Source organism: Lepidochelys kempii, chromosome 24 (genome assembly GCF_965140265.1).
Source record: "Lepidochelys kempii isolate rLepKem1 chromosome 24, rLepKem1.hap2, whole genome shotgun sequence".
In the NCBI taxonomy this organism is placed as follows: Eukaryota; Metazoa; Chordata; order Testudines; family Cheloniidae; genus Lepidochelys; species Lepidochelys kempii.
In genome coordinates, this window is record NC_133279.1 from 8585237 (window position 1) to 8603533 (window position 18297).

Sequence of the window (18297 nt, forward strand, 5' to 3'; positions counted from 1 at the left end):
GTTGTGGTGACAACTATTGGAATGATGTCACCATTCTGGGGCAGGGTAAAGAGAGGCTGTTGCTTGCTGACTCAGTGAATGTGTCAAGTTAACTGGGGGAGTAAGATCATGTTACCAAACAGTTTCCCCTGAATAGCAACAAGGTGGACTTGGGCAATTCTGTTGGTAAAACTGGTCTGCACAAAAGGTTCTGGACAGAGCTGACTGGAGTGAAGGTTATGACTCTGTTTCTTAGGAATTTGTAGCCTTTTGTACAAGGGTTTAGTGTTGTGTTGCAGACAGCAATTACTGTTTGCAAGTGGAATCCAGCACGTCTCATGTCAGTTGATTAAATTTCAATAAGAGACAAGCCCCCAATGAGCCACAAGACAGGCAGCTAACCTGTCTTATGGCTCATTCAGGGCTTGTCTCTTATTGACCCCAGTTAAGGCTTTATATTTTTTTGGGAGGTGGGAAGTTTAAATTTAAAGTGAAGGAAGTCGTCTCATCTGCTGATAGGTTTCAGAGTAACAGCCGTGTTAGTCTGTGTTCGCAAAAAGAAAAGGAGTGCTTGTGGCACCTTAGAGACTAACCAATTTATTTGAGCATGAGCTTTAAGCTCATGCTCAAATAAATTGGTTAGTCTCTAAGGTGCCACAAGCACTCCTTTTCATCTGCTGATGAGTTTCATTTCTTGGCTTTGTTTAAACAAAGAAAACAAGTTTTGTTTTCTCAAATCCCCACCATAAGTCTAATAGGATTTACTGTAAGGATGCAGAACATTCTCTTGAGTGCCCTTAGAATGGGGTTTGTTGCAAAGTAAAAAATGCTTCCCTGACAGTATGTGAACATATCTGCATCAGTTTCCTCGTGAACTTCCGTGTCGCTAGAGCTGGCGAATACTTTGTGAATAGTATCAATGGTAGTGCTACATTAACCAGTTCCATAGCTGATGTCCTGCAGGTCCATCCTGCTACTCTACAATATTTTGGTATAGGAGGCAATGGTAGGGCTCAACTTTTGGTGATCTGCACACTGTGCTCGAAGAGAGGGGGCTGACAATGCTGTGCAGACAGTCCTCATTTTCAGCACCTCCTGATATTTCTACTTATTTATATATCATCTTTGTACTTCGAAAACACTGTACATACATTAATCCATACAGCTCCCCTCTGAATAGGTAAGTAAATGGACTCCATCTCTCAACAACTGTGCCAGTTCTCTTGATTTTGCCAGTCCAGGCTCCCAACACAGCTCAGCCAATGCTCTGCTGTTTTGAGTTTGCAGCATCCACTGGGATCAAAGTTCTGATCTTCCACATTAGCTCTTCTGGTGTCCCACAATCGTGACCCTCTGCAACCCTCTTCCATTCCAGTCTGCTCTCTAAACTCCCAGCCCTTCCAGTGCACCTCACTCCTGATTTCCGCTAAGCTCTTTGAGAGAAGGACATTCTTTTTGTTCTGAGTTTGTACAGTGGCTAGTACGATGGGATCCTATGAATCCTGGGCCCCATTGTAATACAAGTAATAAATAATCCGTCTATATCGCACCACTGAATTGTGAAACTTCAAACTGAGCAGTGATTTTTTTTTTTTTTTTTTTTGAGGGGAGAGATGTGGACATAAATCACTAAGAACATAGCTACTTCTTTCAGAGATGAGTTCATACAGGGTCTTTTTTTGGAACGACAGTATGTTTTAATAAAATAACTTGGGCCTTGTCTAAAGTTACTAAGCAGTATTTTGTCTACAGTATCATGTGACATAATGAGAGAGCTCTTGTGATGAAGGACAGTGCTGCACTTTGTTAGGCTGTGCAAAAAAGAGATCCAACTGAAATTCCTCCTAGAATCTTTGTCATGGAGAATAGCAGCAAAGTAATCTTTTTGTATGGCTCATTCACTCTGTCGCGCCTGTCCCCCCTCCTCCTCCTGCCACCCCCAAGATTTTAAAAACCAGAGAGCAAAAGGATTCTGATTTTTCATTCTAATTCAGTAAATTAAAACCATCTAATCTAAATGGAAATTTTTTTGTTAACTACAGACCTGCCCAAGCTCTTATTATGAACTGGGAGTTGATGGTTCTTGGGTCCTCACAGACTCTGCTCCTAATTTAGTTTGCTGCACATAAACAGAATGATTATGCTGGTTCAACTAGTAAGGTAAACATTTTAAGTAGAAGACTGCTAATTGAATAATAGTTAAGAATCTAGGCTGGCTGCCAAGACTAAGTATTGAAAACTAGAGCTTTTAAATGCCCGTTTCTCTGCAACTGGTTAGAAACATTTCACCTTGGTATGGCAAAGTAGCTCAGAGCTTTGGAGTAATACAAGTTTGAAACTAAATATGTAGGCATTTATATCGGTATCTTAAGCAGCATTAGCAATATTTTAAGAAGTGGTGCTAGAGGGTTGTGTAAAATACAAATCTCTCTGCACTTTGTATAAAAACTGATCCTCTGTAACAGTGGTTCTTAACCTTTACTTCAGCCTGCATCCCTTTGGTTCTCAAAATATGTTCTCGCACCCCTTATCAAAAATCATTGAAGTAGGTCAGTTCTTTAAACCTAGATATATTTTTTTGTTTGTATATTACAGTAATCGTTAAATTTATAATGTTAATAAATACATAGGTTTGATGAAACAAAGTAGTTGTACTTACATGCCTGTGCTTAATTTGTGTTCGATGATTTGCCTTCTAAAAAAATCTGGCATGTCTCGTACTCCCAGAAAGGACATCTCGCACCCCTGGGGGGTGCATACACCCCAGGTTAAGAACTACTGCTCTAGAAGTATTCTGAATCTAAAACCTGCTTTTTATCCGTTGTAAACAGTCTCTCCCTTTTCCCCCACCTTGCTGTCCTAGCATCCAGGATCTGGTTCCCCGTCCCCTTTAAAAACAAAAGTATATTCGTTTTGCAATGCACCATAAACGTAACATGGACCTAGTACAACAATAAAGGTTATGTGAACAGGAAGGAAAGGGAGGAAGTGTGCCTTGGTGTTATGGTCCAGGAGACCGGCATGGGCAGGAGAACTCTGTTCTGTTCTGCTAGTGTCCATGTGACCCTGGGCAGGTCATTCAGCTGCTCTGTGCCTCAGTTCCCCATCTGTAAATTGGGGGATGCACTTGGGGCCATGCCATGCACTTGGCTGGAGCGTCTAGGCCACTACTATACTACAAATAATAATGGTCATATGGCCACTTCCCTGAAGAGAAGAGTCTAATTGGGAAGAAGGTGTTAGAAGTACCTCTAGGGGTATCAAGTAAGATGACTTGGATACCTCGATTAGGTAGTGCACAGTTATAAATGTTGAGAGAGCCTTGCAGGAAGGATTCCTGAGAAGTGAAAGTGTCTTTTAAATGAAACCAGGCATGTCTAGCTTTGTATGTTTTACAAAGGTCACTTAAATTGTTTTTCACGATCATGATGAGCTGTGTTCATTGGGTAGAAAACTTGTGCTGAGCATTATTCTTAAATTTTGTAAAGCTCTCCCAAGTGTGAGCCTGATGCTATAAAACCATAAGAAGTTCATTAAAAATAAACCTAGAATTTGATTTTGAGTCTCTCCTTGGTGCAGAGAGAAATATGTGGTGAAAATAAACAGGCAAAAGGCACTTTTAATGAATGGTCAAAGGCTGCAAGTGTCCATGAATGTGCTATGAACTTCAGATTTTTATGAGACAGTCTAGAGAATTTAAGGTTCATGGCTTCTTGTTGCCCTGGTGACAAATGTGGACATTTACTAATGGTTCACATGTGTCAAATCTATATCTCTGGGTTGCTAGGGCGAGGAGTTGGCTTTTGGCCTGCTTTGAACACATTCATTTTCCCACTGTTTTGTTTTCTAAAATAATTTCCTGGCAGGCTCCCTGAAGGTAGGCTGGCAGCACATTAGCACAAACAAAGTGAAACTGTCCGATATCCAACTGAAGCACCGAGTAATAACTCTTTCACTGGTGGCTGAGCTGGCAATTTGTGAAGGGCAGAGAATTTCCCCTGCCTTTCTAAAAACAACGAGGAGTCCTTGTGGCACCTTAGAGACTAACAAATTTATTTGGGCATAAGCTTTCATGGGCTGTAACGCACTTCATCAGATGCATGGAGTGGAAAATACAGTAGGCAGGTATAAATACACAGCACATGAAAAGATGGAGTTGCCTTACTGAGTGGGGGATCAGTGCTAATGAGGCCAATTCAATTAGGGTGGATGTGGCTCATTTCCAACAGTTGACAAGAAGGGGTAAATATCAACAGAGGGAAGATTACTTTTTGTAGTGCTAATGAGGCCAATTCAGCCATGGTGGATGTGGCCCTGCCTTTCTCTGATGCCCCAAATGTGCCTGCCCTGCTAGAACCCACCATTGAGGAATGAACACACAGCTGGGATGTCAGATACAACTGTCAGTTCTGGTTTGCAAAAAGAAAAGGAGTACTTGTGGCACCTTAGAGACTAACCAATTTATTTGAGCATGAGCTTTCGTGAGCTACAGCTCACTTCATCGGATGCATACCGTGGAATACAGACTAACACGGCTGTTACTCTGAGTTCTGGTTTGGGTGCTTGCAATCTCAGTGCTCCTTTGTGTCCAGCGGATGCACGCAGGGAGAGATGAGAATGTTGTGAGTATGGGATATTTTCCTGCTAAGGTGCTGCTGAGCTGCAGGTGCCTCTTGTGAGCTTGTTTCACCTGTGCAATTAACCAGCGAGGTGAGAGTGAAATCACTGAGACACATTATTGAAGGTTGTTCCTGGATTCCTCCTCTCATCTCCCAAGGTCCCCAGTGACTGTGGTAGAGGAAGTGCTGCTGATTTCCTCCAGGCATGTTGATTTGGTTTGTTTGCGTTCAGGCTTTGTGGCAATGTTCACACCGTTTTGTTGTTGGGTTTGGGTTACTAAGAGGGTTTAGGCCTGTACCCCACTTTTACTTCCTTCCATCTCATGTTCAGCAGCCCTCTAGAACTGGAGAAGCAAATGGTACCATTTCCTCCCTGTTAAACACAGCTGAGAACATTAAAATTGAATGAGGGTAGGTGCTAAGACATTCTGAGCTTCTCAGGGTCACGCGTAAAGTTTGTAAGGTTAGCAAAAAGGTATACATTGAATTACACAGCAGTTTTAGTTATCTGCCATTCCTGTCCAAATGCACTAGATCCCCTGTACCTGTTGTGGTGTTTTGACTAAGGTCACAGCTTTGTGTCTCATTTCTAATGACACAAGCTAAGCCTTCCATGATCTTTAGTCAGCCAAATGACCCATCAGCCATGCCCTGCTATGCCCTTTGTTCATCAGTCTAGTCACTTGGTCCTTTACTTTCCATTTAATTGTTACACATTAACTTCATGATAAATTTTTGCCATGTGTGACACCATCAACTGATACTTGTCCGTCTCCATAGATAATTAGTGCTACAGGAATCCCATACTGCTTTCATTTCCATGGCTACCATTACACTGTGTCTTGGGGTTTTCAGCCTTCACGCTAGTTTGGGGAGCAGAACCAGATCTTACTGGTGGCCTTGTAAACATGTTTTCTAACCCCTTCTCTGGAGGGGAAGAAAAATCTATTGGTTTGTGCATTTACATATTTGACGCAGGCCGTCCTGTGGTTTATGTCGTCTGCTTGTCATACCAACATGAGCTGCAGAGATGTTCAGTGAAGGGCAATGGCTTAATTAAAAATAAAATGGAAACTGAACCTTTGAGGAAGTTGACTTGCACTGTGCAGTAGCTGTTCCTTCCCTGAACTAGCATTGGCTCATGTTTCTGTAAGATGTTGCAAACATCTGTTGCATCAGTAAATAAGTCAAATTACGGGACAGTGCAGGAGTGCTCAGACTGACTTTCTGCTCCATTCTGTACTGTGCTCAGGACTCCTTGCTTTAAGGTTCTGCAACATGGCATGGCTTTGTAAGAGCAGCGATTGAAGTCAATGGATTGTATGACCTTTGTAATCCTGACTTGCGTCAAACAACCGTGGCAAGAAATAAGGTTCAGTTGTATCTTACCCTCACTCCCTTTTTATTACCCCACCCAAGTGTTGGCTCTTACTAACTTCCCACTCATGGACTATGCTCTGCCAACTCTGCCTTACCAAACCTGTCCCCTCCCACTGGTGACTGTACCTTCTTCTTTTGTCATGCTGCTCCCCAAAGTTGGGCAGAGAGCTCATTCTAGTATTCCAAGCGAGACTTGTTCTTCTCCTTCAAGCCTCTCCTAAATCTTCATCTCTTCTGGTAACCTTTCTATAGCTAACAGTTCAACCCTGCTCAGACTTCATATCATTTATCCATTCATTAAGCTCTCATTACACTTTCAAATATTTTTTAAAAATCTTGCAGCTAACAGAGCACAAGCCAAGCAAGGTGTGGCCACTCTGCTTGTATGTAGTATCCATTCCCTTTCTGCTTTGTTTTGGCTATGTCGACTATAAGCTCTTCAAAGCAGGAAATTTACTCTGTTATTTGTAAAAACCATGAGGCCTATACTAGGGGAACATATAAATAAGATTTTAAAAAGACTCCATGACCCACAGGTCTATATTAACAGAGCTCACATTGATTTGAGTTTCTTTTTGTCTGTATATGCGTGTATGTTTAATAGAAGCTGGAAATTGGCTGATAGATAATCTACACACTGTGCTGACAGTACACATGGTAAATTGGCTTTGCCATAAAACCAAAGGGTGAAACGTCCATCTAGTTTGCTTTTTAGAAGCACCTATTTGCCTGGATAGTTTAAAGACGGCAGCAGGTAGTAACTGACTTATTGAATTCTGCCAGTGTGAGGTGATATTTTTATTACTATCATAGTTCAGTCTAAGCTAATAGAACCTGCTGATTTGTAGAGCTCAGGAATTTGCTCATTTCTTCAAGTGAATCGACTCTTAATTGCTTTCCTAGATAAGCATTAAATGGAATTGCCCTTTATTTCTATCCAATTCTTTCACCCTCTCCAAAGTTAATTAAATTAAATTAGTTGGATCAGATCCTCTGTGAATGTGCCTGTTAGAATAAGGTGCTTAGTTTAGTGTGTCCTGGAATCCTGGATGAGTCCCCAGGTTTCTAATCCTGAATACCAAGAGAATTGAGTTCCCTTCCTCCTTATGCAATCTTGGGCATCCCGTTTTTTAGTCAGACTGGTTGAGTTTCCCTTCAGAGTTAGGAGATGTCTACATGGGAAAGTTATACTTGTATAAATGAAGGTGTCAATTTAAACAGATAGTTATACTGTTATAACCGCCCATATTCTTAATCCAGAATGAGAGTGCGTTTTTGTTTATTTTATGCCTCTTTGGAAGGGGTTTAACATAAACCAAAACAAGCGACTCTTATTCTAGAATAAGAGCTATAGCAGTGTATAATTAAACTGGTATAACTGGTAAAACGTTCCTGTGTAGATGAGCGCTACATTATGTCTGTCCATCAGAAGGAAGCTACCGGGATTTGTTAGAATAGCTCTTAATGCTAGGTAGTTACTAAATAAGAGTGTATGTGTATCCGATGAAGTGAGCTGTAGCTCACGAAAGCTCATGCTCAAATAAATTTGTTAGTCTCTAAGGTGCCACAAGTCCTCCTTTTCTTTTTGTGTATATAAACTAATTGTTCAAAGAGAACCAAAGGGACCAGTATCTCCTTTCAGCCCACTGGACTGGGAGTTGATATAGTAGAGAGCCTGACTTGGGGCTGTGAGAATTCAGATGTGGTTCGTAATTGTCCAGTTAAAGTACAATTTGTATAAAAACACCTGTTAATTTATATTAAACATTTTTGGTCAAAGTATAGATTTTGTTTGAGCTTTAAAAATCCAGCTATGGGATTTACCCACACAATGCCCATTTGAAATTAGTGGGAGTTGTGTGTTTAAATCCTACTCAAAGGTTGAGGTTTCCAAAGCTGTCTTTAAAACAGCTTTGAAAAGCACTCATTTTAAATGGTTTCCAATGAGATCTAAATGTCTGGTCCTAGAATGTTGTGTGAGACTGTCAAGAGGAGGACTCCTGTTGGCTTTTTATTACATTTCAGTGTACTTTAAAAACAATGGGACTGATGCTCATATAACCTAAAGCTCCTTGATGCTGCCACGGTGGCGTTAAAAGGGCTTTAGGATGGATGGGGAATCGGGCTCATTGTTTTTAATGACTTAAGGTAACATTTTCAAAAGCATCTAACTGACTTAGCAGCCTAAGTCCCATTTTCCAAAGTGAAGTGAGACTTGCTCTTTGTAAACAGGTGTAGTTTCTAACAGCTTGTAGATTACACTGTAGTTTTCATTCTTTGAGTGAGGAAATGGGTATGCAGGAAATAGCCCGACTTGATTATGTAAAGAGTTGTCACTTTGGATGGGCTAGCACCAGCAGGAGAGTGAATTTGTGTGGGGGGGTGGAGGGTGAGAAAACCTGGATTTGTGCTGGAAATGGCCCACCTGTTGATCACTTTAGATAAGCTATTACCAGCAGGACAGTGGGGTGGGAGGAGGTATTGTTTCATGATTTCTGTGTGTATATAAAGTCTGCTGCAGTTTCCACGGTAAACATCTGATGAAGTGAGCTGTAGCTCACGAAAGCTCATGCTCAAATAAATTGGTTAGTCTCTAAGGTGCCACAAGTACTCCTTTTCTTTTTGCGAATACAGACTAACACGGCTGTTCCTCTGAAACTTGTAAACAGTGTAATGCAATCCCAGCTGCTGCTGGCATGGGACAGAAGAGGCTGGATGGGAATTGAGTTTGGATCTCTGGAGTGCTGGCCTGCTTTTCTTTCCTTTGTCTTTTACCCAGAAGTTTCTGAAACTCCACCATTCACCCTCTGAGTATGTCCGTAGTTGGCATATTTGCTTCAGTTTATATTTGGTTTAAAAAAAAAATCACTTATTTAATTTTGGCCTGGATTAAGCAAGTATCGCTTTTAACAAGAAAAATTCCAAGCATCCCATCCGCTGACTCAATCATATTATAATTTTCATTCTCTTTGTTGACTCATTCAGACTCTGTCTGTGTGTCTCAACCTGGGTCACAGTTGCTGGAGTTGGCCCATTGTGTGATAGAAGGAGTCCAGTGTTAAACTCTGCAACAAAGGTTATCGCTGTAATGTAGAAGAAATGCACTTTATGGCCACAGCCCATGAACAGTCAGCTATTCATACTCCAGCCTGCTTAGGACAGCAGAAATATCTAATTAATATATAATCAGTCATTGTGCAGTTCAGTCACTACTGGTTTTCAAATTGGTAATGTATTTAAGTTGTGGATAACAAACGTTCGGGCTGCTTTACTGCAAAGAAACTATGGACCTAATCCTATGAGGTATGGGTGCATCTCAATGCCATTTGGTCCTAATAGGGATCGAAGGATGTTCAGCGCCTTGCAGAATTGGGCAAAGCACGTTGCGGCTTTGCTTTAGAGGTGGGGATCCCGTTTTTCTGCTCAAAAGAAGGAGCATGACAGAATGGCATTTGACAGCCAAGTGTAGTGTACTCCCCCCCCCAACCCCCTTTTCTCTTGCATACACAGACTAGCAGTTCCTGGTTTTCTGCTTATAAATGGTTACTTGGAGACATTTTTCAGAAGGAGGCAAGGTATCTTGCTTTGTAATCCCGAATGCGTTCAGTCTAAAGCACTTCTGTTTCCACATAAAACACTATTTAAACTCCTTTTCTTTGCAGTGGGATTTTCTCTTTAACATGAGAGCCTATTAATTTACATACTGGTAATTCCAGTATGATTTTCTAAATCTTAATTTAAGTTTCAATTGCTTTACTTTTGAAAATGCTTTTAAAAATAGATAAATAAAGCACACGCATAACATCGTTTCAGTGAAATCTCTCGATCCTGTATTACAGATCTCTAAAGGTGAAATTAGACCCCTCTGCAGAAAGCCAGTGCACAGGCTAGAACAATACTCTTGTCCTGCTCAGGACCTCTGCCTGGCCCTAATTCCATCCTGACTACTTGTAAGAGAGTATATTTATTCTTACTGGACAAAGGTTTTATTTAACTCTAAAAGATCAAAAACGATTTGACTCTGTGTAGCGCAGGTTGCTAGTTTGCAGTAGCTTGGTGGTACTTGTGCTAAGAGCTGCTTTAAGCAAGTCATCACCAGGCTAGTTCTTACATAGGCATATCCTGCTGTGCTTGTTTTGATTTCAAACACCGTGGTTAGTCAAGCTAGCAGCTCACAGTGGTGTCAGGCACCAGGGTGCCTTTTATAAAAGTGGTAATCTGTGGTATTAGGAAGGAATCTACCCATTACAGTATTTAGCTGGTAAGGTAAAGAGATGCTGGCATCTCTGACATCAAATTTCTGAAATAATGAATGTTTCCTGCACCTGGTATCTGAACAGTTATAGGAACGAAGCCCAACTTAATTTACTAGATGGACTGTAGCTTCTAGATCTTGTGGCACAACAGAGCATTCATAGGGGAGAAAGTTATGTTTTGGCAATAGGATTTCTCCTGTTTTGGGAGGTGCAGGACAAGAATCCTTTCTTTAACTTCTCTTAGCCCAGACAGCCCCCTCCCCACAAGTACTACTTGCACTGAGTTAGTAGGGTTGTCAGCTTTCTAATTGCTGAAAACTGGACCCCGCCCCCAACTTGCTCCTCCCCTTCCCCATCACTTGCTGCTGTCCCACGCTCTCATGCCTGGTCACTGGTTCCTCTCCATCTCCTCCCACTGACCCCCAGCTGGCGTCCCTCTGCTCTGGGGCTGGGAGGGGAGCTGCAGCCGGATGCGGAGCCTGCTGTCTGCCTACCTGCCCTCAAGATGCAGGCAGGAGGTAGCCCCAGCTAGCAGGGGCTGGCACGGGTTGATGACCTGGCACATTTCCCCCCCCCCAGTAACCAGGCTTTTGGTGTCCAGGCACCTGGCAACCCTATGAGTTGAGCAATAGTCCATTTGAGAAAATCTCAAACTCCTTGTTCATTAATCGGAAAAGACAGCACACAAGTGCCAGGGTAGAGTTGGAGACCAAGGACATATTCCAGTTGAAGGCCTTATTGTGCAGGAATTAGCTGTGTCAAGAGTGTCATCGAAGCTAGTGAGACTACTTGCGTACAGAGAGAATGTGTGATAAGGCCTCTATAGCATGTTTTCCAAAGTCTCCAGTGACGCACAGCAGCGATTAGGTCAGCCCAGTATCTCAAGGCGGGTCGACACACTCTGTTGCTGTAGTTAACTAGGTCTGACTTTATGCTGATTTTAGTTAAATTGGTGCAACTTTGTGTGATGCTTTTGAATTGATTTAGACCTGGCTTATATCAGTTTTAGCTTGTCAGTAAATTTACCAGTGCATGATAAATAGAGATGATAACTTTCCACAGATATGAGTGTGTCCATTCTGGTTCAACTAAATAGATTTTTAAACTGGTTTGTTTAAACGAGAGCAGTTTTTGATGTGCTGACAAGCTCAAACCTTCCTTGGTAACTATCCCAAGGTCTGTATCAAGAAACAGAATGATACCTCATACTTTTATTATTTTCTCTACTTCTTTATGCAATTAGGAAATCAGTGGTAGAAGTATTGAGGCAAAAAAAATTGTGGCAATATGCAAAACTGTTGTAAAACCTGCCTGGAATTGCAAATAAAGCACAAGAAAGAGAGAGGTGTACGGAAGGATTTTCTTTGCTGGGTTTTCTTACGGGGGGCTGTGGGGTTGAGGAATGTTTCATTTCAAACAAATGCAATTCACCTGGTTTAATAGTTTCTCTTGCCAGCTTTTTAAATTTTGCATTTGTGACTTCAGGGCTCATGTAAGGTCTTGTGTTGACAGCCCTGGAGATTGAAATCTAATTACAGAGCAGGTACAGCATGGAAGTGTCAACTTCTTTCCTAGGACAGGAGGGGAGGGAGTTTGAGAGGGGAGGGAGTTCATTCTGCATGGTCCATTTGGTCCTTGATCTCTCTGGGTATGTCTTCACGGCAGACTTAACCAGGGCTATAGCTCGGGTGTTGCCTCTAGCCCTCATTCCACCCACACAGAAACACCTCTCACATGGACTCCAGGATGCTTTTTGGTGCTAGCAGGCACAGCTGAGGGGAGGTTTCCTTTAACCACAGGCTGATATTCCACCTGCTTTGCTCTGAGAACGCTCAGGTGCTGTTAGTCCTCCAGTCTATCCTACAGTTCCACCTGGGCTGCATTTTCTTATCTAAGTCCTCTCTTCTTCTGCACTGCACTTCAGCCCCACATTTGCCGTCTTCATTTCTGCTGCGCTTCTACAGCATTTGAACAGAGATGTTACTCAAGAAATCCTTCTCCTGTGCTGCTGGTTGGCCAGAAGTTGGCCCCAGCCTTCTGGTAAAGCTGTGGTGAGCTATCAGTAAGACCCATAAGAGCATTCCTGCACAGGAGCCAAGGAAGGACAGACAAGTTTTCGTACAGTACGCTGTGAATAACTTAATAGAGTATGATGCACCAGTATAATGCACTGCTAAGAACCACGAAATATCCTAGAAATCTATCCCAGCACATGGGCTACTACAGCACTGTTGTGGATGCAGCCACACAGGTGTGGCACAAGTAGTGCTTTGTAGTAGGGATGTTCCCAAGCCTGAGCTAATCTTGCAGTGAAGACATAGCCTTTGAGACTAAGAGGGCCAGTGAGTGCCACTTCTGGATTTTTTTAATGTGGACATTCAACTCTTGGGAACTGGACAGAGACACATGGCACCAGAAACAGCCTCAGATGGTAACAACTTTTAGTCTGCACTTGAATTTGTGAGGTAGAGGTGAAACATACCATTGAAACATTCCATCACCAATTCTTCCTTTTCAGTTGTCTACTGCAAAACAGTAATCTGCTTAAATGATCTTTACCTCCCAACTCACCTATTCATTTAACTTCATCCTGCAGTGAAGTTGTCATGCTGAATGCAGGTCTGCAAAATTAATTAACAAGCCACAAACTCAGGGCTCCGACTCCTCTGTGGAATCCAGGGCAGGGAAAACTGCGTGATGAAAGGAAAGGCTCTTCTTCAAATACAGAACTTCAATAATCAGCAAGTGCAAACCACAGTCTTATGAAGTTGATTGAGCTCGGCTGGTGTGCATGTTTATCTGTGTGAAAATCCCTTGTTAATATTTATATTTGGATTGTTTACCTATTTTGCCCTTTGTTTCCTGAGGTTGAAAGCAAATAGTTGCTTCCTGATGAGTCTTCCAAGGCTGTTGCTTAAAATACATGAGCACGCGCCCACCCACCATTGTGGCCTAAGAATTGGGAGGGTTTTTTTTTAATGTGCTCATGAGGAAGTTATTAATTTAAATGCGATTATTTCTCGAGTAAGATTAAGCCTTGTGGAATTAGCATGTCCCTGTAATTAACATGCTAAAAACAGGTCTGTTTGTTTCTCTTTGGGAAATGAATTAAATCAATTACACACCAGTCTCAAGGGTGTGAGGCTTCAATATTATCTTTCTTTTTGTATGAAAATAACAGATTGAAGGATTTTAAATGAGGCACTACAGAAATACTGGTTTTGTTTTAACCCTATTTTATTCAAGGAATCAGAATATTGCTGCCTTTGAGCCAGAAGAAAACCAAAGGGGGAGAGTTTTGCTGAAATATAAACATTTATTATTATTTATTCAGATTTATACCATAAATCTTAGCCAAAACTCTCGGCACGTCTGCCACAAATTACAAACATAAAATTAAATGACTGCTGTCGGACCCGAATCCCTAACAAACACAGAATTCTCCTTCCCCACACAAATCTCCACCCCATCCTCTGCAGCAGTCCGTGCAAATTACTACTTGTAGTGTGCACGGAAGGTAAACAGACCCAGGTTTGTTTCCAGGGCAGGTGGTATGGAGCTCATCTCATGAACCCTTCATGGAAAGTGCTCTTCAGGTTCCTTCCTCTACCGCCTTTTTATTAAATTAAGGGGGAGCCAGCTTTGCCCTGGCGACTTTGGCAGTGTGGCATGAGGAAAGAGGTTATGTCTCAATTAGAAAGATCTCAGGCCGTTTGTGGACTTATAGGTCAAAGCAAACACCTTAAACTCAGTCTGGAAACCATTAGGCAGCCAGTGCAGACCGCAAAGCAGTGGTGTCACACAGTGCTGCCGAGAAGCACTGCTTTTAAATAGGTCACCATGTTCTACACCATCTTACATTTCTGGATTGGGTTATGGTGTCAGCACATCTTGGTGTAAATCGCTTCTGTTCTACAGGAATCGGAGTAGAGGAGAGGTTGCCCTGGGTTTGGCCTCATGAGGCCCATGTTGGTAGCATTCCAGGAGACCATGGGCTGCACTGAATTTTTATGAAATGGTGCCAATTGCAGCTGCTTCCATTTCAAGTGTAGACACGTGGTCTGGACACTGCATAGCTTAGCCAGGTTTTTAACAAGCTCCTATTGCAGCTGTCAGACATGGTTTGGAAGCTGTCTGAATTTCTGTCAAGCATGGGGAAGTCTCTCCAGTGAATGGGGTAAATTCTGGAGTGCCATGACCATCTGCTGGGTTGGGTTCCAAACATGAAATTGTGTTGGAATTTCTTCCTGCGGTGTGAAGTGGAGAGAGAAATGACTAGGAGTTCTGTTCAATTACCAGAATTGCTTGGTGATCTGTCGCTACCAGTGCCCCTGTTGCCTTGAGCACCCTTGCTCTGCAAGAATGTGTAATCTAGGCTGTATTTGCACTTAGCTCTGTGGGTAGAATAGTTATTGTTCATTTATATTAACAGTTCTCTTCTGTACGCCTGCTGCTGCCTCTTGTTTTTCACTTTTGGATATTGGAAAATTATGGGGACCATAAAATGAGTAGGGACCATGGAAATGTAAACTACAAGATTATGCGCAGACTGTGTTATGAATCTAAGGAATCAAGCAAGCGACATTAAATTGAGGTCATCTATCTACTCAGGAATGATTTGTGATGGAACCTAAAATAACCATTACAGCAGGTACACAAAATTCATCTTTCTCTGCTTGCAAAGAAGTCTGATTAATAGTTTGTGTTTGCGGCCCTGCTGATACAAAGAAGGTTTGCTGATAGTATGGTGAATCTACTTCTTCAGTATACTTGTCTCCTGATTAGAGTTCCGCCTCGCAAACTTCATTGAACAAATGGCTTAATTGTTGGGTTTTTTAGTCTGGTTCTAGGATAAATTACCATGAGGATAATTTTCTAGTGAAAAAGCCGTTCAAATTAATGTACTCAATGGAAAATTATAGATGGATGCAGTGGTGGAGGAAAACTTTTGTAGTTTCGATTGTGAATTGTTTGGGGCATGCTTGTTTTGCATGCAGCATCTAGCACAGGAGGACCATGATCCTTGATTTGGGCCTCTAGGCACTACTGCATTTTAAATAATACAAACTGATTTGGACGCTACAACAGATATTTGATAGCACTAATATGTTTTGGAGAATCTGGAGTACTTTTGACCTTCATTTTTGTGTGATGAAGTATTTTGGAAAGATTTTGACCAATGAAAATAAAGTCATTTGACACTGTTTACAAGATTTCAACAATAACGGACCTAATCTAATCAGATCTAACTTAGATTGTAATATTTTTGGAGCAGGGAACCCTGTCTGTGTTTGAAAAGCTTCATGGACATATATGGCATCATACTAGTAATAAATCAAGATTCATAAAGTTATTGCCAGATCCATTAACCCCTGATCACTCTAGTATTATCCAATGACCATCGTAAAATAAGATTCTCTATCAGATTTTGCAATTTCTTATTAAAGGTTAGCAAGCCTGATTTTTTTTAAATAAATGAAAAATGGTCTTATAAAATTGGAGCTAAACTATTGCCTTTTCTCCCCCTTCTTTCTTTCTTTATTTTTCTTAAAAAAAAAAAAATAATAATAAAAAAAAATCCTTTCATCCTTTTCCCAGGAATTCTCATCGAGTACGGAAAGTGTTGATAAATCATTCTGTTCCGTAAGTTTGGCCAGTTTTGTTCTAGTGGCTGGGTTGCCTCGCTTCCTTATTTTACAGCAGCATTTCCTCTGTGTCCTGAAATACTAATCTCTGGTCACCTGGCAGTGGCCCTTAAACAGCTCTGATGTTAAGCCACTCCATGTAGAACACTGCATTGCAAGAGCATTTCTATGCCAGCATTTTATGCCCAGTGCATGCATTCTATTGGCTGAGTCCCCTTGAGCTGTAGCAAAGTTCTGCTATCCTGTCTTATGCAGAGGCAAAACAGAGAAGTTGATAACATTTTGATCTGAACACAAGGATAACATTTGTCCAGTTTATGCTTTTCAATAGCCTGCAGTGAAATACAAGTTAAACAGAGCTTTGGGAAATTTTGTTTGTACAATTTTGACTAAAGCAAACAAGAAGTCATGAGGGGGCCTGCAAGTTAGATATTGTATCTTGTCAATAAATACCCATCTATGGAGATATAAAAAATTGCATTTAAAAAGAAATTACAAGCTTTAACGCAGGTGAATAACCCTGGCTGATAATACGAATTCTGAATACTCATTCAAACCCGTCTGTGTGTGTTCTCCCCTCTAGTTAGAGGAAATGCTGTTTCCTTAAATTTTCTTACAAGTTGTCTGCCAGATGGGATTTAATTTGCTTTTTCCACAAAAATCAGTTTTCTGTCTGATGAAATTACTTTAGATCAAAACTGATGTTCCCTAATAACTCTTCTCTTGTTATGAAACATTTTTCATTTTTAATCAAGGGCATCTCTCTTCAATTTGTACCATTTTCCTAACAGTGCACATTCTCACTTTGGGATTCCTAATTGGCTTCCCATGTATTGAATATGTAGTCCATGATCAAAAATCACTTATTGAGAGCTGTGGGGTTTGTCTTTTTAATATAATTATTTACAGTGTCTTACATACCATTTTGTTAGTCAAATAAGTTGAATTCCTCCTGTGTAAATGAGCTCTTGCAAATGTGTACCTGACTCTGTCTTGCTCCTCTAATGAGTAGATTTGAAGTCTTATCGTGTTCTAGGATTATTTCCACAGATTATTTCACTATGTGAAACAGTAAGAAAAGGATGGTAAATGAAACCTTACAGTGGGCTCATAAAGTGACTCAATGCTGTTCTCGTACAACCAGTTTAGAAGCAACACACTGAAGAGGGTTGGCATTTATTGATATAGTCAGCCAACCTTAAAATATTTGCCAAGGGTGATAGGGTGTTCTCAAAGAGGCAATGCATGCTAGTGGTTAGAGAAGAGGTGGCTGGGAGCCAGGACTCCTGGGTTCGGTTCCTAGATCTGCCACTGTATTGCTGCATGACCTTGGGTCGCTACATTTTTCTATTCCTTATTTTTTCATAAAAAGAGGATAATACTGTGACAGGTTCAGTGACAGAGATCCCTTTGGGACTGTGACCTGATGTGCTGAAATTACCTCTGAGCCCATTTTCCCTGCCAGCTTGGGACTCCAGAACCCTGCTTTGTTGAGCCAGACACTCTAGCCTGCTGCAACACAGGCCCAGGGTCCGGGACACACCCCCAACGCTGCAGACCTTAACTAAAAACAGCTCACCAGGTTACCTGTCTCCAGCACCCAGACACCCAGCTCCCAATGGGATCCAAACCCCAAATAAATCTGTTTTACTCTGTATAAAGCTTATACAGGGTAAATTTGTAAATTGTTCGCCCTCTATATCACTGATAGAGAGAGATGCACAGCTGTTTGCACCCCCAGGTATTAATCACTTACGCTGGGTTTATTAAGTATAAAAAGCGGGATTTAAGTGGTTTCAAGTAATAACAGCCAGAACAAAGTAAGTCACAAAGCAAAATAAAACAAAACACGCAAGTCTAAGCCTAATACTTGAAGAAACTGATTACAGGTAATATCTCACTCTCAGAGATATTCCAATAAGCTTCTTTCACAGACTAGACTCCTTCCTAGTCTGGGCCCAATCCTTTCCCCGGTACAGTCTTTGTTAGATCCAGCAGACATCTCAAGTGGTAAGCAGGGGATTTATCATGACTGGCTGCCACCTTTGTCCTTCTCCACCCCCTTTTATAGCTTTGGCGTAAGGCGGGAATCTTTTGTCTCTCTGGGTCCCCACCCCTCCTTCTAAATGGAAAAGTACCAGATTTAAGATGGATTTCATTTACAGGTGACATGGTCACATGTCACTGTAAGACCCCTAGTCTCCATTCCCCATGGGCTGGCCCAACTGTACACAGGAAGTCTTTCAAGTAATTAGGGCCATTTACAACTGATTGTTTCTGGAGCACCCTTAATGGCCTCCACTTAATACGTTTACATCAGTGACCCAAGTTTATATCTTATTCTCCTAACTCTAGATATAGAAATAGTACATGCAAACAAATGGGATGAACACACTTAGTAGATTACAAGTTTTTTAA

At 41.5% G+C, this 18297-nt stretch overlaps 1 protein-coding gene across 7 annotated transcripts in view; it reads left to right on the plus strand.

Annotated features, from left to right (window-relative positions):
- PI4KB (phosphatidylinositol 4-kinase beta) overlaps positions 1–18297 on the plus strand; it is a 59111-nt gene that overhangs the window by 21764 nt on the left and 19050 nt on the right. For 4 of the 7 annotated variants that reach the window (XM_073323380.1, XM_073323376.1, XM_073323377.1 and 1 more), the window contains one exon: positions 15833–15877. The exons of 1 other annotated variant lie outside the window; for it this stretch is intronic. In XM_073323380.1, coding sequence (XP_073179481.1) covers positions 15833–15877 — 45 coding nt within the window. Of the gene's footprint in view, positions 1–14675; positions 14886–15832; positions 15878–18297 lie in introns of those variants that run through there. 2 more of the 7 variants (XM_073323381.1, XM_073323382.1) reach the window with 2 other exon arrangements.